Raw genomic sequence first — 24,991 nt, 5'->3', positions numbered from 1 at the left:
GGCTTCAGCCAAGCCAATGACCCCTTGCTCAAACTGGTGGCCTTGGGGTTTTGAACCTGGGTCCTTAGCATCCCAGTGGCCTGCTCTATCCACTGTGCCACCGCCTGGTCAACTTATTCAGTCTATTTTTAAGTAGTAGTTTGAAATAACCAGAGAAAAACTCTTTATCTTTCATCAACTTTTTAAATGTCTTATAGGAAGACTATGATAAATATGGAATTCGAATTAGAGTCAAATTTCGCAGTAGTACTCAACTGCATGAACTAACTCCTAATCATCAGAGTGGAGGTGAAAGAAGTGTTTCTACCATGTTGTACTTGATGGCACTTCAGGAGCTTAATAGATGCCCATTCCGAGTAGTTGATGAAATCAACCAGGTATAGTGATTATTCTTTTTTTGAGTTTTACCATATCTTGTATCTTATAATAGATTTATTGTAAATTATTATTGTCATTGTTTAGGGGATGGACCCAACCAATGAACGCAGAGTGTTTGAAATGGTTGTAAATACTGCTTGTAAAGAAAACACTTCTCAGTACTTTTTTATTACACCAAAGGTAGGTAATAAATAACTTGAAAGTGGCTTAATCATGTAGCAGGTTTGGGCCCAATATGGAATTTTGAGTGGTAGCACTCCCAGAAAAGGAACTAAAAACATTACAGTAATATTTATACTAAAAGGGACAAGTTCCAGTGACACACTTAATAAGAAACCTCATTATCGGAGAAAGAAATGTAGATGTGGCACTACGTTCTAGAACTGAGATTTCTTCCTGCTTTTGGTACTTACTCCTCCTCGAGAGAAGTTCCTCTGTTAGCACTAAAATGACAGGAGAATGCAAACCTTAGAACTCTGGCCTTTCTCATTTCCCAGGACGGCCTGTCTTTGGCACACTGTGCCCCTCTTTCATGCCCACTGTCACTGCCCTGATCCAGAGGAAAACTGGAGTATTCCAACATCTATTCACAGATTATTATAAAAACAGAAGTATCTTTAGAGAGAATTTTTTATAAGCTAGAACCATTGCATTGGGAAGTTTTCTTTTGTTCCATCTTAATGCTGTGGGTAAATTATAAAACTGATACATTCAAAGATATATTTATTGATGTAATCAGTTTTTTGTTTTTACTAAGTATTCACAGAATTTCATTGGCGAGCCCATCCTAAATTCAGGTGTGTATTGAATAGTGCACTGTCTTGTTCCAGCCAGTCATCTGTGGAATAGCCAGATCTGTTCATACGCTACTGCTCACCAAACACTTTGCCTACAAACCATCCCTCCCATTAGACACTTGTCAGGCTGTGCCTCTCACAGTGGCTGGCCACAGAAGTTGCTTGAGAATCATCTGTGGGAAAATGAGTGAAAGTACCTATTCTAGGAAAATTCTGGAGGACACATTTCTCAGGGTCTTACCAAAGAAATTGTCTGATTCCTTTTGTCATGTGAATATAGCAGGTTCCCTAAGTGTGTTGATCATTTCTTAGCCAAGGCTTCAGCTGTGCTAATTCAGGTAAGGATTAGAGTCGGGCAGGCTATATGTTGAGTTGAGAGCTTCATAAGAGTTTTATTAATATTACAAACAATATATTTATACATATGTAAAGTTGGGAAATGGTGCTTCTTAATATATATAGCATTATATGACAGTCTGTTTTAACACTTACAGCTTTTACAAAGTCTCCCTTACTCTGAAAAGATGACAGTATTGGTTGTCTACAATGGTCCTCACATGCTGGAACCAAAACGATGGAACTTAAAGGCTTTCCTAAGACGGCGGCGCCGCATCACATTCACACAGCCTTCTCAATAAAAGTGAAAGCAGAGAACTTTGGAATTTTTGTTAAATTCTATTTATAAGTATGGCTCAATTTAATAAAAGGAGATTCATTAAGACTAAAAGATCAGTTATTTCTGCAAACTTGCTGTTAAATACAAATAGGTTGATAAATAGTGACCATAATAACTTCTTTCTATGGAAATGAAGTTTCTTCCGGGCTTTACTGACTCAAGTCCTTAGCACTCTAACCACAAGTCATTGGGTTCCCATGTTTAAAATACTACTTAGAATCAAAGGTACAGTGGGAAGGGGTTATCAGTCACAAGAAGTTTAGGTGACATGGTGACCATGAGCTTTAATTGCAGGCTAACTTTTCTCTAAAGTCTAAAGATGAATCTAGAGCTCAAGTCATAGTTTTCTCCCAGGGTTATATTTAATTTTTAAAAATTGATACAGAAACATCTAATGTTATGTATGGTAATAATTTGACAGATCTATTCATTCCTTATTTAAAAAGATTACCTTATTACCACTAGAAAATGGAATTTTATGGGTCTTTAAAAAAAGTTTTAAGAAATTTGATACTGTAATTGCATTGGTGTCTCAAAAAGTAAAATAAAAAAGGCCTGACCTGTGGTGGCGCAGTGGATAAAGCGTTGACCTGGAACGCTGAGGTCACCGGTTCAAAACTCCGTGCTTGCCTGGTCAAGGCACATATGGGAGTTGATGCTTCCTGCTCCTCCCTGCTCCTCTCTAAAATGAATAAATAAAATCCTTTTAAAAAGTTAAAAAAAAATGTACTAGGGTTCAAAAATGGTAGTGGGACTTCTTTGAAATGCTACATAGTGGCCACTAGATGATGCAAAATGCAACCAAAAAGTAGAAAATAAAATCAAGTGAGAAGGGTTTTTATGTAATTATTCTGTAAAGTGTGTAGTTTTGTGTTTTTTTTTAAGTCAGTTGTATTTTACATCTTAAATTTCTAAAGGCATTTTTATAATTATTTTTAGTAAGATTTTTTATTAAAATTTCATATACTGGTTTCTACAGTTTATATTTGAAATTTCTCAGTGTTACGTAAAGAGTGAGGGAAAGCATTCATTTGTTTTAAACCATAATGTTTCTAGAACTTAAGCTTATAGGTCCTTCCTTATAGTGTTGCTCCTACCCCATTGTCTTAAAAAATTTAGTTTAAATTGGGTTTTTTTCAGCATGAAAGAATGAGATGAGAAAGCCATTCATTTATCTCTGAGTTATATCAATTAACAGTGCCAAACAAATGTTATTCTTTTTAAAAATAAACTTGTAAGATAATGGACTAGTCCAAGGACATGTCTTTGAACAGTGGATTGGATTTGCACCAGTAATGAAAAAGTATTTTTTTGACTTGGTAAAATGAACAATTGAAAACTTGCATTCAGTTTGGGTTTTGAATATTCTCAAAGAGCCACTGAAATTTATACTCTTATTATGTTAAAAAATAATGAATCATAGTTTGTCTCTCACTAGGACATTTTCTCTTTACAAGCATAATTTATAAAAATTCTAAAACATCCTTCTCCTCTTAAACTAAGTTTAATGCATGTACTATGACAATATTTTTAAATACACTTTTACTAGTATGAACAAGACATGAAAACTGAAAAACTTGGTAAATTGATGTTACCAAAAATGTTTGTTGTTTAATACTTTGTTCTCCACCAGAATCTCTTCACTAGTATGTGGTTGGTGTAGCTTGTTGTCTGATTTAGCGCCAGTCATCTTCTGCAAAATGAATATCAAAGTGAAAAGAAGCTTGAAGATTAGATATGTTTGAAAATAAAATACATATAAAATGAAATAAAATTAACCACTGTGTCAACAATTATTCCATACTTTGTTAGCATTTGTATTTCTTTACTGGACAAGGTTAGTATTTGGTTTTGCATTGAATTTTGAGCTGTGAAGGATAAAATTATATATCATCTTAACATATTAATAAGTCTAGCACATTATACTCTCAGCCACTTAAAACTATATATTTTCTGCAAAAGTTGCTTTTTAATTTCATTCAAATTGTAAAAACTAAGTAATTGTCTGACTTGATGAATAAAATATTTAAAACCTTAAGGTGACAAGCAAGTATTTTTAATGACAAAATTTCCATTGATTTGCCTAAGGAGAGACTGTTGAAAGGTGTTTAGTATTCGAAATAAGAGGGAGGGTTTCTTGCTGCTTTTTACTTGTTTTTTGAACATGTGCTTATTTTATTTGGAGTATGAATTTTTAGTATTTGGGAAATACAATTTTTTTCTTCTATTGTGTGTGTGTGTGTGTAAGTGAAAAAAATGCTGTGGGAAATACTACTTTGTTGGTAATGCATATTTTCATATATTTTTGGTGTATGTTATTTTTAATGAGAATTGTTTTTATATTTTGAACTTTTTTAAGAGTCATTTTGGTTTTCAAATTTACTGAAAAACAACTCTGTTGAGTACCTACCTTCCCAGAACAGCATCTGGCAGTCCATCTGTGTTCAGGGGAATAGAAAATGTAGTCCCTCGTCTGCCTGCAAGGAAGTTACAGTCTAATAGAAGCAGTGAACACATGAAAAAGGTTTGCCATCTAAGGAAGCCAAGTTGTAAGGCAACTATAAATATTTTTAGGTTGAAACCTTAGATTTGCTTTAAAATAAAAAAACAAATTTTTCCAATAGTTTGTCTTACTGCTTACATTAACCTACTATCTAAAGTAATTCTTTAAAACATATTTTTGACTCGGGCCCACTTTATCACTTGCTTACAGACAAGTTACTTCATTGAGTGTTTCATTAGTGAAATGAAAAGGATGCCTAATGTAGAGTTGTTGAGAGGATCCAGTGAGATCAGGAACCTGTTCAGGTACCTAACATCATAGTACACAGTTAATAAATACTTCTACTTTTTTTTCAGTTTTATTGAGATCTTTTTTTTTTTTTTCCTGAAGCTGGAAATGGGGAGAGACAGCCAGACAGACTCCCGCATGCACCCGACCGGGATCCACCAGGCACGCCCACCAGGGGCGATGCTCTGCCCACCAGGGGGCGATGCTCTGCCCCTCCGGGGCGTGGCTCCGCCGCGACCAGAGCCACCCCAGCGCCCGGGGCAGAGGCCAAGGAGCCATTCCCAGCGCCCGGGCCATCTTTGCTCCAATGGAGTCTCGGCTGCCGGAGGGGAAGAGAGAGACAGGAAGGGGGGGGGGGGGGTGGAGAAGCAAATGGGCGCTTCTCCTATGTGCCCTGGCCGGGAACGAACCCGGGTCCCCCGCTCGCCAGGCTGACGCTCCACCGCTGAGCCAACCGGCCAGGGCAAGATCTGATATTTTAAATCTTGAAAAATAAAATGTACTATACGTTTTATACGTCAAAGGCTAAAAATTCTTACGTTCATTTGGAGATATTATTTTTCTATTTTATTGATAGTGTTCATTGTTCAAAGGACATAGACACTTACAGACTTTGAATGAGCCTTGGGTAGTATAGATAGAATTATTTTCATACATCTTGTTACCTTCATGAAATTTGAATATATGTTAGCCAGATGAGCTACCCCAAAATAGGCTCTGTGGTCCCTGCCTTCATCTGAGAGGCTGTAATATGGGTGGACTGTTTTTATGCCAGTTAGAAACATGTGAGAGCTGTTCTCCTTCCACAAATATTACCTTATCTTTCAGACTGCCCTTTAGTTAGTAAACTCTGATCTTGCCTCCCATGGAGCGTGCTTACATATTCCTGGCCTGCAGGTCCGTGTGTTTGAGACTGAAAAGATGGGGGGAGGGAGTCATTCCTTGGCAGACCCTCAGAGTGAGTTGGAACAGATCACCCCAGTGCAAAGAAAGATCTGGGATAAACTGACTGTTGAATGTTAAGATGAATTTAAAATTATTTTCATATTATTTAAAATCTTAACTTGGTCCCAGTGATCTTTGTGACATGTTGAATTCTTTACCTTCATGTATTAGATACTGATCTTTGGAAGTTATCAAATGGCTTAGATCTTTTTCACGATCATAAATCATGAAAAGGAATCATTTGGATGGTAAGGCAAGCACTGATAAGCCTAAATAAATTATTTTATAAACTAAATGCTATAATTTTTTATAAGCTGTATTATACTTTCAGAGTGTTTTCATATACACAACAGCCCTGTCTGTAGGTGGAAAAATGGGAACCTAGTGCTATGACTTTCAAGCTTTTACTACTGGTAAATGGCAGCGGTGGGGCTGAAAATTCAGGTGTGATTTTTCTAGAATACCATGCTGCCTTCTTATCAAGATATCATGCCTTTTGTTGAAGTGATAACTTACGTAATTTCTACTTAGGTAATTAACTTCCTTGTGGGTAAAATACTGCTTCTCCAGTATGCCTCTGAATTAGGGTACAAGCTATTTCTGCTGTAACAAAAACCCAAATGTGGCTTATACAAGATCGACGTTTATGCCTTTGTTAACAGCATCAGCGGTCGGGGGCTGGCACGCCAGCTCCCATTGTGTCACTGCCTTCCTCAACCAGTGGGTTCCTTGTATTACAAGCTGCCTGCTTCAGCTCGTGCCAACACATCTGATTCCAAACAGAAGGGAGAATAGCACAAGGGAAGAAGACATGACCGCTCATTTTAAGAGCATGATTTTCAAGAGGCACAAATTGCTTTTGCTCTTATCCTGAACTTAGTCCCATGGCCTGTAAGAGAGGCTTGAATATGTCATCTCAGCTTTATATCTATGTACCTAGTTAGACTTCAGCCACTGTTACTCGAGAAGGGGAGGGTGAATATTGGGATGAGTAGGAGTCTGCCACAGACCCAAACAGATAACCAATTAGCCTATTGGCAGTGCTCTCAGAGAAAAGACTTGGTAGGTTTACCATTACCCAGTTATCATAGCCTTCAGTATTCCTACATATTCTCTACCATCTTCTAAAATAGTAACTTTGAGCCACTGCTATTCTCATAACACTTTTTTTCTTCAAAGCATTTATCACTAATTTTATATTTAGTTGTCTTTTCCACCAGAATGAATTCTTAAAAGGCAGAGACTCATTTTGATCACTACCTCCCCAGAGCATAGAAAAATTATTAGTATATAGTAAGCACTCAGTAATTATAGCATTAACGAGTGTCCTTTCTCCTAACAGTGAGCGATTTGAGCATATTTATTCCATTATTTGCCTATTCAATCCTAATTTACGTGTACTGTCAGGAAAATACTACTGCGTAGTTTGAGCACTACCAAGTGCTATAAAGAACCACAAAGACAACTTTAAAGTGCAGTAAATGGTATGCAGAGTGAATACTATTCAAATGATAGGGGATGGGATCTACCTGAGGTCTGGGAAGACTTCTTGAAGATCTAGAATTTGGGTATTCACAGTGGGCCTTTTAGAATGGGGGTAAAGAATGTGCAGGCAAACTGGCACAGGGTGTTTGATAGGAAGTGGAAAGGTGTTCAGTCATTAAAACTGGATGTCCAGCTGTTCCTAGGTGATCCAAGACAGTTTGTCATGTACAACTCATGGATTTTGTTGGTAGAAAAAAAATAATTGTTTAATATGCATGAGAGTTGGCTATTCCCCCACAATCATGTTAACAGAATACAATGAAAGTAAGTCTTAGGTCAGATTCTGCCACCCATAGACATTTCTGTTAAGCACTCACTGCAAGCGAGCACAAAACTTCGTATAACTTGTAAGCAAATTGTGAAGTTCTACTTTACCATTTGGGGTAATTTGATCACACTTTGCATGAAAGATGTCAGATGTGATAATATTCCTTTAAATGAGCATAAAACAACCAGAAATCCTTAGACCCAATGTCTGGTTATAGAACTGTTGGGGGTTCAAGCTTTGGTTGGAACCACCTCTAAAGGCAAATTCTATATATTGTTTGCTGAATTTTTATACTCAATTTATGAAATGGAGTGTGCGAACATTTTAGCCAATCTATTAATACATATTTTGAATGCCTTTAATTTCTCAGAACCCATTTCAAATTTTTTCAAGCTAATTATGTACCATCAATCTAATAAAAACCCATTCTGGCCTGACCTGTGGTGATGTAATGGATACAGGCATGCCTACATTACCAGTTCGAAACCCTGGGCTTGCCCAGTCAATGCACATGTGGGAAGCAACTACTACTAGTTGATGCTTTCCATTCCACCATCCCCCTTTTTTTTCTCTAAAATCAATAAATTAAAAAATTTCTAAACCCACTCTGACATTCACTATGCTAATTAAACAAGTGTCTGGCTGTTATTAATCTATAGATACTAGATGTACTGTGAAAACTACCTCTGTAGTGTGGGTTTTCCATTTAGAACACAGGTATAAACTTTTTAGGGCAGCTGACCTAGCACACAACCAACTTAGTGAGAATATTTAAAAGGAATTATAACAGTGGCCAAAGGCAGTAGTGAAAAATCACTTAGGAAAAGTAGGGTGGGGCTAGATAATGGAAAATAAGGTGCCTGACCTGTAGTGGCGCAGTAGATAAAGCATCGACCTGGAACGCTGAGGTTGCCAGTTCAAAACCCTGGGCTTATCTGGTCAAGGCACATATGGGAGTTGATGCTTCTTGCTCCTCCTCCCCCTTCTCGCTCGCTCGCTTGCTCTCCTCTAAAACAAAAATCTGTAAAAATAAAAGGTACAGAATTTCCTTTTAGGGGAGGTATGTGAAAAAGATAAAGCACGTGTATATTAAAGCCTGAACAGTTGCTGTGTGAAGAGAAGTTAAAGTGGAGGGAAAGTACAAGAGCTATTTATATGTAGAATATATAAAAATATTAATCTGCCTACCGTTTGTGTAATGTTTGGTCTTTCCCATATCTCCCTTAATTTTGACGAAAACTAGAGAAAATGAGTATTATCTTAAAGAAGAAGGTTCAAGCCCTGGCCAGTTGGCTCAGTGGTAGAGCGTCGGCCTGGCATGCAGGAGTCCCAGGTTCGATTCCCGGCCGGGGCACACAGGAGAGGTGCCCGTCTGCTTCTCCACCCCTCCCCCTCCCCCTCTCCTTCCTCTCTGTCTCTCCTCCCCTGCCACAGCCAAGGCTCCATTGGAACAAAGTTGGCCCGGGTGCTGAGGATGGCTCTGTGGCCTCTGCCTCAGGCACTAGAATGGCTCTGGTTGCAACAGAGTGATGCCCCAGATGGGCAGAGCATCGCGTGCTGGGTGGATCCCGGTCAGGCGCATGCGGGAGTCTGTCTGACTGCCTCCCCGTTTCCAACTTCAGAAAATTACAAAAGAAGAAGAAGAAGAAGAAAGAAGAAAGAAGAAGAAGAAGGAAGAAGAAGAAGAAGGAAGAAGAAGGAAGAAGAAGAAGAAGAAGAGGAAGAAGAGGAAAGAAGAAGAAGGTTCAGAGAGATTGAAAGCACATGTCTCAAGTCACAAACCAAGTAAATCTTAAAAGTGGGACTCAGGAGCAGGTAGTAAGTGACCTAGACTGAAAAGAGAATACAGAATGGCAGAACTCAAGTAGATGTGCTCTGGTTGGTGACAGTTAAATAGGGGCAGCCTCTGTATTTTAAATGAGTACCTGCTGTGACCTAGCAAATTCACTTACAGGAAGTTACCCTACCATGTTCTCTCATACATATTTCTGAGCATATGTGTGAGAATACTAAATTCAGTATTGTTTGAAATAGCAATAGATTGAGAACTGTTAGTAAATTATGATGCAAACATCCATTTAATAGAATATACAGTTGTTAAAAAGAGGTTTTTTTATGTATTGATGTGATCAGATCTCCAGGCTGCTATCAACTAAGTTTCAGCTCTTGCCAACATAGCTGTATCCAAACAATCAAGATGTACAGTAAGTCCTCAAGTTACAAACATTCGACTTACCTACAACTCACACTTAGGAATGGAGCGCTACAAGGGCTCTTGGTAATCCCCTGCAGTTGGACGTCAGTGCAAGTGATATCATAGTCTTACTTGACTCCCATGGCATAGAACTAACCAATGAAGACCTTATGGAACTAGAATGGCAGATGGTATCATGTAAGGAATAAAAGAGACCTAGAAACCAGAACCAAAAAAAATTTCTACAAGAGTTAACTGACGTTTTTCATCTCAATGAAGCGGGAATGGCAAAGTTAGAGGAGCAAGATGCTGATACCGAGAAGTTCACCAAAGTTTACCTTATAGTTAATGAAGGCCTGAGATGCTACAGGGCCACTTATGAAGAGAAAAAGAAAAGCACTGTACAACCTCCCTCGATTTTTACTTCAAGAAACTGACTCCAGCCTGACTGGGTGGTGGCACAGTGGATAGAGCGTTGGACTGAGATGTGGAAGGACCCAGGTTCAAGACCCCGAGGTAGGTCACCAGCTTGAGCACAGGCTCAACTGGTTTGAGCAAAAGCTCACCACCTTGGACCCAAGGTCGCTGGCTCGAGCAAGGGGTTACTCAGTCTGCTGAAGGCCCGCAGTCAAGGCACATATGAGAAAGCAATCAATGAACAACTAAGGTGTCCAACGAAAAACTGATGATTGATGCTTCTCATCTCTCTCCATCCCTGTCTATCCCTCTCTCTTACTCTGTCTCTGTAAAAAAAAGAAAAGAAACTGACTCCAGCAGTAGAGTCAAACCCCGACTCTAACACCAGTCCCCTCCTCTCCAACAAGTCCCCTCCTCTCCAATCATCTTCTGCATCATCCAAGATAGTTTAAGGTTGTATTTGAAAATATTATATGCACAGAAAAATTAAAAACACTGTGAAGACAAACATCTAAGTTGCGTTTAATAGATAAATGTACCTGTTCTAACTTACATACAAAATCAACAAGTACAAACCTAGCCCGTGGAGGCAGTGGCGCAGTGGGTGGTGTCGGTCTGGAGCACAGAGTACTGGTTTGAAACCCTGAGGTCGCCGTCTTGAAGCCCAAGGTCACTGGCTTGACGTCTCTCTCTCTCACTCTCTCTCGCTCTCTCTCTAAACAAAACAAACCCTACAGGACCTATCTCATTGGTAGCTCAGGCACTGCACTAAAGAGGTTGAGAGTGTGTGTGTGTGTGTGTGTGTGTGTGTGTGTTTGCCATTTGTGTTTAAAATTTTTAAATATCTTGGGTTTTGGCATCCCCAAAATAATTTGGGTGGGGAAGGACAAACAGGGTAAAGGGTCAAATACATGGTATCAGAAGGAAACTAGACTTAAGGTGGCAAGCACACAATTGTGTATACAAATGTCATACTATGATGATGTACACACACCTGAAATTTATAATATGTCATTAACCAATAGCCCAATTAATTTTTTTAAAAAAAGAAAACACAGACAAACACATCTATATTCTCTGTCTCTTGAAGGATAGGGAGATACTTAACAGTGTTTGGCTCCGGAAAGGAACTAGATAATTGAAGAAAAGGGTGGGAGGAAGTTTTATGTTTCACCATATGTCTTTCCATATTTATTTATTTATGTACCTTTTATTTTTTTTTATGGGATTTAGAATCAAAGAGAATTTGTTTCTACTACTTAGCTAGCTATGTGACCATAGGCAAGGTATTGTTTCCTAATTTAACATGACCACACTATAGGACATAAAAACCACGGAAGAAAGTCTATTGTGAAGCCAATACTCAGACATGATCACTGTAAAACTTTGGTGTAATTCTTCCTAAGTCTTCCAAAGTAAACCATTTACTTTTAAAATGTATTACAGAATTTATTGGCCCATGTAAAATATAGTGATTTATTAGAGATTTAGCATAATGAGTTGAAAGTAGTGCTTAAATATTTTACTGTTATAAGTGCACCGTATTTTTCTGTTCAGGTCTAGAAACAACCTCTTCATTATTGTCAAAAGCACCCTTCCTGGCTAATGGCATATCCCACCCAGAGGAAAAAGCAACAGTTTTAACTCCAAATACCATAGTTCTTGAGAATTTATTTTGAAATAATATAGGTTATCTTGCCTATGTAGTCCCCCTAGTACTATTTATTTATTTATTTATTACTGATTGATTTTGGAGAGAGAGAAGCATTCATTTGTTCAACTCAGTTGTGCATTCATTGGTTGCTTCCTGTGTGTGCCCTGACCAGGGATCAAACTCGCAAGCTTCTTGTTTCGGGATGACGCTCTAACCAACTGAGCTAACCAGCCAGGACAGTACTGTTTATTTAATGCGGTTATGTTATGATTCTGGAAGCACAGCCTTCAGTGACTTCCAATGACTGTCAAAAATTGCTATTGTGTTTCACTGATAATGAAGACAAATACAAGTCTTGCCTCGAGTACACAGGAAAACATGAACCATAATTCATTCACTAGCCATGTGAAATTTACCATTGAAATTTATAGCATAGCCCTGGCCAGTTGGCTCAGTGGTAGAGCATCGGCCTGGGGTGCGGAAGTCCTGGGTTCGATTCCCGGCCAGGGCACACAGGAGAGGCGCCCATCTGCTTCTCCACCCCTCCCCCCTCTCCTTCCTCTCTGTCTCTTTCTTCCGCTCCTGCAGCCAAAGCTTCATTGGAGCAAAAGATGGCCCGGGCGCTGGGGATGGCTCCTTGGCCTCTGCCCCAGGCGCTAGAGTGGCTCTGGTTGCGACAGAGCGATGCCCCGGATGGGCAGAGCATCGCCCCCTGGTGGGCGTGCCGGGTGGATCCCGGTCGGGCGCATATGGGAGTCTGTCTGACTGCCTCCCCGTTTCCAGCTTCAGAAAAATACAGAAAAAAAAAAAAGAAATTTATAGCATAAATGCAAAACAACATTCAGGCACGGAGTATGGACTAGAAGAGAAATGAGCGTGTTTGTTAGGTCAAATGACAGTAGTGCAGCCCCATCATAACTAAGATGCCACCATATATTTAATGTCACAGATCTGTTTTTTCATAACACTGACAGGAAGAAAAGGTATTTTAGCTTTGCTTTGATTTGACCTTTCCTCACATTAGTAAGGTTGAGCCTATATTTATGTATCTCAGTCATTTGTATTTTTTTAAAATTATCTCTTCATGTCTGTGTTCATTATTTTTTACTAGGGACTTTTTTGAGTTGCTTTGTAGGCCACACAGGGATGGGCAAAGGTAGGTTCACTGTTGTGAGTACATGAAAGTTATTCATGTATTATTATTTATTCATTTTTTTGAGAGGAGAGAGAGAAAAAAGGGGGGAGGAGCAGGAAGCATCAACGTCCCATATGTGCCTTGACCAGGCAAGCCCAGGGTTTCAAATCAGCAACCTCAGTGTTCCAGGTCCACTGCACCACCACAGGACAGGACATATTATTATTTATTATTGTATTATTCATTTGTATTATCCCTACAAATAATTGTAAACCTACTTTTGCCCATCACTGTCCATATACATAAATATAGCTTGCCATTTGCCCAAGATACAAGTTATAAACATTTTTTCAATTATATCTTTTTATTTTGTTTATGGTATATGTTTGATGTTCTAGTTAAGATTTGTGGGTTTTATGTTCATTTTTTTTAACTTTTGTTTTCCTCAGATTTTTCAGTTGATGCTTTATATAATTTTCAGAAAGGTCTTCCTAGTCTTAGTTAATATGAATAATTTACTTATGTTTTTCAGAATTTTTATAGTTTTTACATTTAAATCTAATTTTGTCTGTAATTGATTTTATATAAAGATGAGGCATAACAAGCATTTCTGCCAGTGCCATATATTGAATAGTCCACCTCTTCTCCATTGGTGTGAAATTCCATTTTTATATATTGAACCCTAATCTGTATTGGGTTACATTGGTCTGCAACACCATTGTAAAAATTACTATTGATTCACAGTATGTAGTCTTACCATAGAAGTAGTCGACCTTTCTTTCTCAGAATTCCCTTATTTCCCTATGGTTTATATTTCCAGGTAAGCTTTAGAATCATTTAGGCATGCTAAAACAAACCAATTGAGATTTCTTGTGATAGTATTGATAAATAGATTAAATTTTTAAAAGCACATTTATTTAATATTAGAGCTTCTCATCCAATATTAAGATTGTCTCATATGAGATATGGGTAGGATATATCTCTATTTAGTTATATTTCTTATATCCCATGGAGATATATGGTTACCTCACAAAAGTACTACATATTTCTTATTAAGTACATTCTATTAATTTCAGTGTCATGGTTGCTGTTATGAAAAACAAAATATCAAGACCACTATATTTTCTTTTATTTAATCAATAGGAAAGCTCTTGCTTTTTCCTCTCAAACTTTTAGTTGCTCACTGACTCGTTTTATTAACTCAATAATATACACTGGAGCATACAGTTTTTAAAAAATCTTAATTTATGAGCTCATTTCCAGCAGTCTATTCATAAAATTTGATACGAACCAACATACCCTAGATTTAAATTATTTATTTTAAGGCTTGAAGACACTAAAATATGCATAAGCCAAAAATATTAAGTAACATGTAAAACATTACCCATATTGCTGGCATAGTTTCAGGACATTGATACCTGTTGTCATAAAATACATAATTTTATGATATGGATGAGTATGGACATACTTGTTACTATTATTTAAAAATTGAAAATTTCTACATTTTATGAACCCTATAAAACTATAGACCCAAGAAGTTTAATGAGATCCAAGTACAGGACACATGAAGAAAACTATACCAAGGTACATTATAGCCCAATTGCTCAAAACCAGTAATAATAATAATAATAAACAAACTTTAAAGCAGCCAGAAGGAAAAAGACACATTGCACACAGAGGAGCAAAGGTGAGATTTAACAGCAGATTCTGCACTGGATATAACACAAGTGAGAGCACAGTGGAGCAGCATGTTTATAGTCTTGAAAGAGAAAAACTAAAATTCTCTATGAAGCAAGAGTATTGTCCTAAAACAAAGCCAAATAAAGACATTTTTAGACATACAGAAGCCAAGAGAATTCATTATCAGCACCCTAGCATCATAATCAATGTTAAAATCATTCCAGCAGGCCTGACCAGGTGGTGGCGCAGTGGATAGAGCGTCGGACAGGGATGCAGAGGACCCAGGTTCGAGACCCCGAGGTCAACAGCTTGAGCACGGGCTCATCTGGTTTGAGCAAAAGCCCATCAACTTGAACCCAAGGTCGCTGGCTCCAGCAAGGGGTTACTCAGTCTGCTGAAGGCCCACAGTCAAGGCACATATGAGAAAGCAATCAATGAACAACTAAGGTGTTGCAATGCGCAATGAAAAACTAATGATTGATGCTTCTCATCTCTCTCCATTCCTGTCTGTCTGTCCCTGTCTATCCCTCTCTCTGACTCACTCTCTGTCTCTGTAAAAAATAAATAAATAAATAAATAAATAAATAAATAAATAAATAAATCATTCCAGCAGAAAGAAAATTCTATCAGAAATCTAGATGTACAAGAGAAATAAAAAATAGTGGCCTAACTGGTTGGCTGAGGGGTAGATTGTCAACCCAGCATATGGAAGTCTCAGGTTCAATTCCCTATCAGGGCACACAGGAGAGACGACCATCTGCTTCTCACCCCTTCCCCTCTCCCCCCATCTTCCTCTCTTTCCTCCTCCCGCAGCCATAGCTCAATTGACTTGAGTGGGTCAGCCCTGGGCACTGAGGATGGCTCCATGGAGCCTCCACCTCACATGCTAAAAATGTCTCAGTTGCAAGCATTGGCCCCAGATGGGCAGAGCATCAGCCCCAGATGGGGTTTCCAGGTGGATCCCAGTTGGGGTGCATGCAGGATTCTTTCTACCTCCCCTCCTTTCACTTAAAAAATAAAATAAGTGAAATAAAATAACAGAAATCATAACTACCTGACTAAATACAATTTTTAAAATTATATCTCTTTAAAAGATAATTACCATTTAAACAACAATAGTAACACTGTATCGTGGGGTTCATAACGTAAAAGTAAAATATAGAACAAAGGTTGGGAAGTGAGAAATGGAAATATGTTATTGTAAGGTTCTAATGTATGTGAAGTGGTATATCACTTAAAGGTAAACTGTGATGAGTTACAGATATAAACTAAAAGGCCTAAGGCAATCACTGAAATTACTAAAAGAATATATAGCTAATGAGCCAAAGAAAATAAATTCATTAAAAATATTAATCTAGCCTGACCTGTGGTGGATAAAGCGTCAACATGGAAATGCTGAGGTCGCCAGTTCGAAACCCTGGGCTTGCCTGGTCAAGGCACATATGGGAGTTGATGCTTCCAGTTTGTCCCCCCCTTCTCTCTCTCTGTCTCTCCTCTCTCTCTCTCTCTCTCTCTCTCTCTCTCTGTCTCTGTCTCTCCCTCTCCTCTCTAAAATGAATAAATAAATAAATAATTAAAAAATATTAATCTAAAAGGTAGCAATAAAGGTAAGGTATGAATAGCATGAGACAAAAATCATAAAACAATTTATCAATTGGATGTAACAACCCTGAAGAGTTAAGTACCTAATAACAATACTAAAATTTAGGAAGTAAAAGCTGATAGAAACTTCTAGAAGAAATAGAAAAATTCATAATAAGAGTTCAACACCCCATTCTCAATAATTGATAGAACTCATAAATATCAAGTCAGTAACACTACCGAAGACCTGAGCAACACTGTCAACGCACTTGGTCTATTTGATAGGTCTTTTGATATTTGTAGAACTTGTAGAACACCTAATAACAACAGAAAATACATTTTTTTACGAGTGCACATGGAACAATTGAGATAAATCATAATTTTTAAAGGATTCAAGTCATACAAAGTTTCTTCTCAACCACAATGAAATTAAATTAGACATTAATAACATCTATGGAGAATCTGCAAACATATAGGAATTGAATAAAACACTTCTAAGTAACACATGGGTGAAAGGAAAAAATCAAAAGGGAAATTAGAAAGTATTTGGAACTAAATGAAAATAGAAACATCAAAATTTGTGGGATGCCTAATAAAGCAAGATTCAGGGGGAAATGTATAGCAATAAACAGCAATATTAAAGACAAGCAAGATTTCAAATCAGTGACCTGAGCTTCATCTTAAGAAGCTAGAAAAATAAGGGCAAATTAAACCCAAGGTAAGCAGAAGAAGGGAAATTATAAAGATTAGAGTGGAAATCAATGAAATAAAAGCCTGAAACAATAGATAAAATCAATGAAACTAGAAGCGAGTCAGACTGATTAGGAAAGAATGCAAGAATACACCAGTAACCAGTATCAGGAATGAGAAGAATAACATTACTACAGATTCCCCAAGTATTAAAGGGATAATAGGAAATATTGTGAACAACTTTGTGCTTATAAATTCAACAACTTGGATAAAATGGACTTTTGAAAGACACAAATTACCAAAGTTTACCCAGGAAGAACTGTATATAACTTGAATACCCCTATATCCGTTGAAGACATTGAATTTGTAGTTCAAAACTTTACTACAAAGCCTGATGCAGTGGAGGGCCCAGGTTCAAAATCCCGAGGTTGCTTGCTTGAGTGCAGACTCACCAGGTTGAGCGCGGGGTTGCCAGCTTGAGTGTGTGATTATAGAAATAACCTTATAGTTCTGGCTTGAGCCCAAAGATTGCTGGTTTGAAGCCCAAGGTCGCTGATTTAAGTCCAAGGTCACTGGCTTGAGCAAGGGGTCACTGGCTCAGCTGGAGTCCCCTGGTCATGGACATGTGAGAAAGCAATCAAGGAACAACTAAAGTGCCACAACAAGTTGATGCTTCTCATCTCTCTCCCTTCCTGTCTCTCTGACTCCCTCTCTCTCTAAATTTAAAAAAACAAACAAACAAAACTTTCCCACAAAGAAAACTCCAGGCCCATAGTGCAGCACTGGTGAATTCTACTAAACATGTACACATTCTTCACAAACTCTTCCAGAAAAGGGAAAAGGTGGGAATACTTCCCAACTCATTTTATGACCCCAGGGTTAACTGATAGCAAAACCAGACAAAGACAGCACAAAGAAATTGCAGACCAATATATCCCTATGTTATAAACATAGATGACAAAAATCTAGACAAAATTTTAGCCAATTGAATTCAAAATATATAAAAAGGGTAATATATTTTGACTAAGTGAAGTTTATTCAAGATTGTTTTTTATATTAGAAAATTTATTGGTGTAATTCATCATATTAACAAACCAAAAATATATATCTATAAATACATAAATAAATATATAAATTAATAGATAAGAAAACTTTGAGCCTGACTGGGCGGTGGCACAGTGGATAGAGCATCGGACTGGGATGCAGAAGACCCAGGTTCGAGACCCCAAGGTTGCCAACTTGAGCGTGGGCTCATCTGGTTTGAGCAAAAGCCCACCAGCTTGAACCCAAGGTCGCTGGCTCCAGCAAGGGGTTACTCGGTCTGCTGAAGGCCCGCGGTCAAGGCATATATGAGAAAGCAATCAATGAACAACTAAGGTGTTGCAACGCACAACAAAAAACTAATAATTGATGCTTCTCATCTCTCTTTGTTCCTGTCTGTCTGTCCCTGTCTATCCCTCTCTCTGATTCGCTCTGTCTCTGTAAAAAATAAATAAAATTTTTTAAAAAAGAAAACTTTGAGAACAATCCAACATTCATCTATGATAAATAGAAAACTCAGAAAAGTAAGAAGAGAAGAAAAGTTCCTCAACCTTATAAAGAGCATTTAATTAAAATCCTACAACTAGTATCATACTTAATGATGAAAATGGAATGATTGTTTCCTAAGATCAGAAAAAAGAAAAGTATACCCACTGTCAACTTTGAACAATCTAGCAAACTCAATAAGATGAGAAAAGAAATAAATACCTATATTGAAAAAGAAGTGCTCCCTTATGTAGAAAATCAGATGAAATCTATAAAAACCTACTAGAACCAATGAGTCTAGTGAGTTTGTAGGATACAAGCTCAATATACAGGAATTATATTTCTACATACTAGCAAAGAAGAATCAGAAATTAAAATTTAAAAACTATTGTTACAATGGCATCAAAAAAATTCTTAGGAATAAATCGAATAACTGGCGTAAAAGGCTTATACACTGAAAACTACAAAACATTAAATTAAAGAAGACCTAAGTAAATGGAGATATGCTTTGTTCATAACTTGGAACTCAATATTGTTATCTCTTCTCCCATACTGATCTCAAGATTCAACAAGGCCCAATCAAAATCCTAGCAGGCATTTTGTGAAAATTTACAAGTGGGTTATAAAACTCATATGAAAATTAATGAAAAAGATTGAATACTCAAAACAACTTTGAAAAATAAAGCCAAGTTTTTCATAGCTAACAGTAGATTTCAAAAATTATTATAAAACTAATGTAATCAAGACAGTGTACTATTGACACAAAGATAGATAAATAGATCAATGAAACAGAAAAAGAGATCCAGAAATAGAAGCACACATATATGAACAATTAATTTTCAACAAAACTATCAAGACAATTCAATAGGAAAATGATAGCCATTTCATCTGAAACAATGGCTATCCTTATCCAAGTAAACAAAAACTTTGATCCATATTTTGTAACATATAAAAAGTTAAATCAAAATGAACCATAGACCTAAATGTAAAACTCCAAACCATAAAACTTCTAGAAGGAAACAGGAAAACTTTTTTTTTTTTTACAGAGGCAGAGATAGACAGGGACAGACAGACAGGAACAGAGAGAGATGAGAAGCATCAATCATCAGTTTCTCGTTGCGCATTGCGACTTCTTAGTTGTTCATTGATTGCTTTCTCACATGTGCCTTGACCGTGGGCCTTCAGCAGACCGAGTAACCCCTTGCTGGAGCCAGCGACCTTGGGTCCAGGCTGGCGAGCTCTTTGCTCAAGCCAGATGAGCCCGCGCGCGACCTCGGAGTCTCGAACCTGGGTACTTCCGCATCCCAGTCCGACGCTCTATCCACTGCGCCACCGCCTGGTCAGGCAGGAAAACTTTTATGACCTTGAATTAGGAGGAAATTCTTAGATTTAACACTGAAAGCACAATTCATAAGGCTCAGTGGTAGAGCGTCAGCCTGGCGTGCAGGAGTCTCGGGTTCGATTCCCGGCCAGGGCACACAGGAGAAGTGCCCATCTGCTTCTCAACCCCTCCCCCTCTCCTTCCTCTCTGTCTCTCTCTTCCCCTCCTGCAGCTAAAGCTCCACTGGAGCAAAGTTGACCCGAGCGCTGAGGATGGCTCTGTGGCCTCTGCCTCAGGCGCTAGAATGGCTCTGATTGCAGCAGAGTGACGCCCCAAGATGGGCAGAGCATCGCCCCCTGGTGGGCATGCTGGATAGATCCTGGTCGGGCGCATGCGGGAGTCTGTCTGACTGCCTCCCTGTTTCCAGCTTTGGAAAAATACAAAAAACCCCCAAAATTTAGACAACTTATTGAAAGATACTGGTAAGAGAAAAATAAAAATACAAGCCACAGACTGGTAGAAAATATACTGCTCATAAAAATTAAGGAATGTTTTATGGCTTCCTATTTATTTTGAAATATCCCCTAGAAAGTAACCCAATATTTTAAATGGGCCAAAATTTTCAATGGAAAATTTACCAAAGAAGATATATAAATAACAGAAAAGCAATTTAAGAAGCAGTTAACATCATTAATCATTAGGAAAATGCAAATTAAAACCATAATGTGATACCTCTACACACTGACTAAAATGGCTAAAATTGAAAAGACAACTACTACCAAGTGTTGACAAAGACATGGAAGAACTGGAACTTTCCTACAAAGCTGGTGAGGATGTTGAATGATGCAACCACTTTGGAAAACAGTTTGCAGTTTCTTAAAAAGTTAAATATACACATACCATATGATAAAGCTATTTTACCCCTAAATATTTACCCAAGAAAATTGAAAACATACCCATGCTAAGATCTTTACCATATTTCCCCCTCTATAAGATGCACCCTTTTCCGAAAATTGTGGGGTCTAAAAACTGGGTGCATCTTGTACAGTGGCTGTAGTTTTTTTTTTTTTTTACTTGCATTTTCTGCTTTTTTGCGCTTATTGTTGTAGATTATTTTTACTTGCATTTCCCACTTTTTTGCGCTTGTTGTCTTTGCGCTCATTGTTTCGCACTTGTTACCGGTATATTATGGTAGGTTACATTTTGCTATGTTCTTACCTGAAATGGCTGAGAAAAGATTTTTGTACAGTGCTGAATTGAAGTTAAAAGTGATCCCATTTGCAAAAGTGTATGGAAATCGTGCTGCTGAACGTAATTCTGGTCCTCCTCCAACTGAGAAATCAATCCAAGACTGGCTACGAAAAGAAGAAACCCTACTGAAAACACCATGGCAGAAGAAGGCCATGAGAGGCAAGTCAGCAGAATGGCCTGATTTAGAGAGAGAATTGAAGATATGGATTGAAGAGCAAAGGGCAATTGGAATTCCTGCGTCCACAAAGATGGTTCAACATGAGGCAAGAAGAATTGCTGATGAAAAAGAAGTTATTGATTTCAAAGGAGGACACAATTGGTGCTTCAGGTTCATGAAACAGAATGAACTAAGCATGTGTACACACACCAGACTTGCCCAAAATTCATCGTTTTGTCATTCAGTGTCGGAAGACACATCCGTTTGAGTTGGGACAGATTGCAAATATGGATGAAGTCCCCCTTCAATTTGATATCTCAAGTAACAGGACTATTGATAAGAAGGGGGTGAAAACTGTAGCTGTGAAGACAAGTGGACATGAAAAGAGCCATTATACAGTTGTTCTAGCTTGTTATGCCGGCAGAGCCAAGCTGCTGCCTATGCTGATTTTCAAACGCAAAACAATGCCAAAAGATGTTCCTCGAGGAGTGATTGTCCATGTTCATGACAAGGGTTAGATGGATCAGGATGGGATGAATATCTGGTTTGAGAAAGTTTGGAGAAGGAGACCAGGTGGGCTCTTATGAAAACCTGCCCTATTGGTGCTTGATCAGTTCAGGGCACACATAACAAAAAAAGGAATATTGCTGCAGAACAAAAAACAAAACTTGCCATCATACCTGGAGGCTTGACATCCCAGCTCCAACCACCTGATGTCAACATTAACAAACCCTTCCAAGCTGCCATGAGAGACAAATGCAACCAATGGATGAAGTCTTCTGGGGACAATTTGACACCAGCAGGAAGTGTGAAGAAACCAACTATAGGAGAAGTTTGTACCTGGGTGAAAAGATTCTGGGATAATATCAAGATTGAGGTTATTGTCAAGTCATTTAAGAAGTGTGGCATTTCAAATGCCATAGATGGAACTGAGAACGAGGCAATATATGAAGACAGTGATTCGTCATCAGACACAGATGAGGACAAGCTAATGGATGGAAGTTTTGACAGTGATGAGGAGTTGTATAAAACTTTAGTTCAATAACTTTATGTAATACATTTTTTTGTTTTTCAAATTTCAGGCCCCAAAATTAAGGTGCGTCTTATACATGGGGAAATATGGTACTTGAATATTTATAGAATTTTTGTTTGTACTAGCCCCAACCTGGAAGCACAAATGCCCATCAACTGATGAATAAACAAGTAATGATGTATCCATACAATGGAAAACTACACTGATAAATCTCAAAGTACTTAATCTGAGCAAGAGAAGCCAGACAACTCCCTTTCTGCCAAATAAAACATGCCATATCATTCAATTTATATAAAACTCTAGGAAATGAAAATTAATTTACAGTGACAGAAAACAGATCAATCTGACCAGGTGGTGGCACAGTGGATAGAGCATCGGACTGGGAGGCAGAGGACCCAGGTTCAAAACCCCGAAGTTGCCGGCTTGAACATGGGCTCATCAGGCTTGAGTGTGGGCTCACCAACTTGAGCACAGGGTCGCTGGCTTGAGCAAGGGGTCACTTGCTCTGCTGCAGCCCCCACCCATCAAGGCACATATGAGAAAGCAATCAATGAACAACTAAGGTGCCATAATAAAGAATTGATGCTTCTCAACTTCCTTCCTGTCTGTCCCTATCTGTCCCTTTCATTGTCCCTCTCTCTGTCTCTGTCACAAAAAAAAAAAAAAAAAGAAAAAGAAAGAAAAGAGATTAGTGGTTGCCTAAGTAAATGGCAGAAGAGGGTGGGAAGGAATGTAAGTGATTCCAAAGGACCATCAGAAACTTTGGGGTCTGATAGATTATTCATTATTTTGATTGTGATGGCTTTATGAGTATGTACATATGTCAAAACTTCAATTGTGCATTTTGTATGTCTTACAACTCGCCAAAGCTGTTAAAATCGTTAATTTGATAACATATTACTTAGGAACTTTAAAAATAAATCTGATCATCCCTGTAAACAGATGGTGGGGGGAGGTTTTTATATTAGACTTTTATTCCAGAGCAAGTCATAGCATGAAGGCTGTTTCTTACAAAGTTTTGCTTGCTTGTTTTATTGCTGTTGGGTTTTGTCTTATCTTTTGTTGACAATAGTTCCTGGGAGTCCCTCAGAAGACTGTTTTGACATAGAATAAACAAAACCAGTATCTAAAAACCTCCTAGAAAACATTATCTCCTTTAAAATTGAAAATGAACCATTGTCGTCATTATAGAGGGAGAACAGTTTCTCAAGTAATAATAATCCCAACTTGCTAGGAAGTTCCAGCCAGTCTAGTCTTACAAGTCTAAACCAGGGAAGTAGAATGCCCACTTAATGAATTGGTTACCATTGAGTCTCCTGAAGGACATTAGGCCTGGATCTTTCTGGTCATTTTCATTCTAATGTGGAAATATAGGCCCTGGCCGGTTGGCTCAGCGGTAGAGCGTCGGCCTGGCATGCGGGGGACCCGGGGTTCGATTCCCGGCCAGGGCACATAGGAGAAGCACCCATTTGCTTCTCCACCCCCACCCTTCCCCTTCTCCTTCCTCTCTGTCTCTCTCTTCCCCTCCCGCAGCCAAGGCTCCATTGGAGCAAAGATGGCCCGGGCGCTGGGGATGGCTCCTTGACCTCTGCCCCAGGTGCTAGAGTGGCTCTGGTCGCGGCAGAGCGTCGCCCCTGGTGGGTGTGCTGGGTGGATCCCGGTGGGGCGCATGTGGGAGTCTGTCTGACTGTCTCTCCCCATTTCCAGCTTCAGAAAAATACAAAAAAAAAAAAAAAAAAAAAAGAAATATAAATCTACTCTATATAAAACTGAATTTCATTTTACAAGAATAAGCAGCAAGTCTTCAGACCCCACCAAGCCCAGGTGGAGAGATTTTGTTCATTATCTGTCCGCCAGTCTCAGCCACAGCTTCCAAATGGATGGGAAGTCTGTAGAAAGGCTGTATACTGTCTGGATTCTGCTATTAAGAGAACACAAAGGAGGATTATGGAGACAGGACTAAGCGTCATAAAAGGCACACGGACCAATCAGAGGACAGGACACCAAAGGATTGTTCTCATGGACTTTGCTATGTTTGACTTCTTCACATGTTTTTGGAATTGTGGTACACAATGACTTTTCATTTTGTGATATTCTCTTTGTGCTCCTCAAATCCAATCAATTGGGGCTCTTCAGAAACTAAATGTTGAGGAATTTAAGCTGAGAATACTGAAGCAACCTTTAAGATGCATGGAATATTATAAACTGTTGAGAACTGGGATTAGGCTTGGAATTGGTTGCTATAGGCATAAATTATGTACTATGTCTACCCAAAGAATGATACTGTTCTTTGAGACTGTTGTGGAACAGTCATTTAAAGAGAGACAAAAAGTAAAATAAAAAATTAAAAACAAAAAAAAAGGGGGGGGGGGGGGAATGAAGTTGATTCTGTTAAGTGTGAGGGGGGTATTTGGATAAATGTACTCTTTCCATTTATTGGCCCCCCCTTCCTTTAAAAATATTAAGATTATGGCCATAGGTAGAACATTATCAAAAAACACTTAAAGATTTCCTCATTTCTAATCCTGCCCTATTGTTAAAGTACATTTTATTTTGCCAAAGCAACTTCCTATCTCTTTCACACAGGTTTAAATTATAAAAGCCATCTTAACATTTTACATATGTGTATACAATTTTTACCATCACCTAGCCAAGAAATTTTCCACAAACATTGCATTATTTTAATATGTATACATATGGCCATTATTTCCCCCTCTTCTGTTTGTTTTTCCTTTTAATTCTCAAATGTATTTTATATTCTGGTTCCATTCTTCTGACTCGTACATATGTGTAGACTTCCACACATTTCTATTGTTTCTTAGATCCATTGTGCTTCCTCTCTCCTCCCACTTGAAAACATAAATGAGTAGCAAAGGAAAGCATGCTGGTACAGGGAAGGCCTGAAGCTCTGAAGCATTGCAGACCTCTCCTTGGATGCTGGCTCTACCGTC

General features: G+C 38.4%; 1 protein-coding gene and 1 non-coding gene across 3 annotated transcripts in view; both read left to right on the top strand.

Moving 5' to 3' along the window:
- Positions 1 to 2,175, top strand: part of SMC5 (structural maintenance of chromosomes 5) — a 101,204-nt gene extending 99,029 nt beyond the window's left edge. For both annotated transcript variants that reach the window (XM_066257112.1, XM_066257111.1), the window contains 3 exons: positions 198 to 377; positions 463 to 558; positions 1,670 to 2,175. In XM_066257112.1, coding sequence (XP_066113209.1) covers positions 198 to 377; positions 463 to 558; positions 1,670 to 1,813 — 420 coding nt within the window. In that variant the 3' untranslated portion in view covers positions 1,814 to 2,175. The remainder of the gene's footprint in view (positions 1 to 197; positions 378 to 462; positions 559 to 1,669) is intronic.
- Positions 2,176 to 12,100: 9,925 nt separating this feature from the next.
- Positions 12,101 to 12,176, top strand: TRNAP-GGG (transfer RNA proline (anticodon GGG)). The gene has a single exon. It is a non-coding gene; the product is annotated as a tRNA-Pro (tRNA).
- Positions 12,177 to 24,991: the final 12,815 nt, after the last annotated feature.

Source organism: Saccopteryx bilineata, chromosome 2 (genome assembly GCF_036850765.1).
Source record: "Saccopteryx bilineata isolate mSacBil1 chromosome 2, mSacBil1_pri_phased_curated, whole genome shotgun sequence".
Lineage (NCBI taxonomy): Eukaryota > Metazoa > Chordata > Mammalia > Chiroptera > Emballonuridae > Saccopteryx > Saccopteryx bilineata.
The sequence above is the reverse complement of the archived record's forward strand: the minus strand, read 5'-3'. Positions and strand labels throughout refer to the sequence as shown.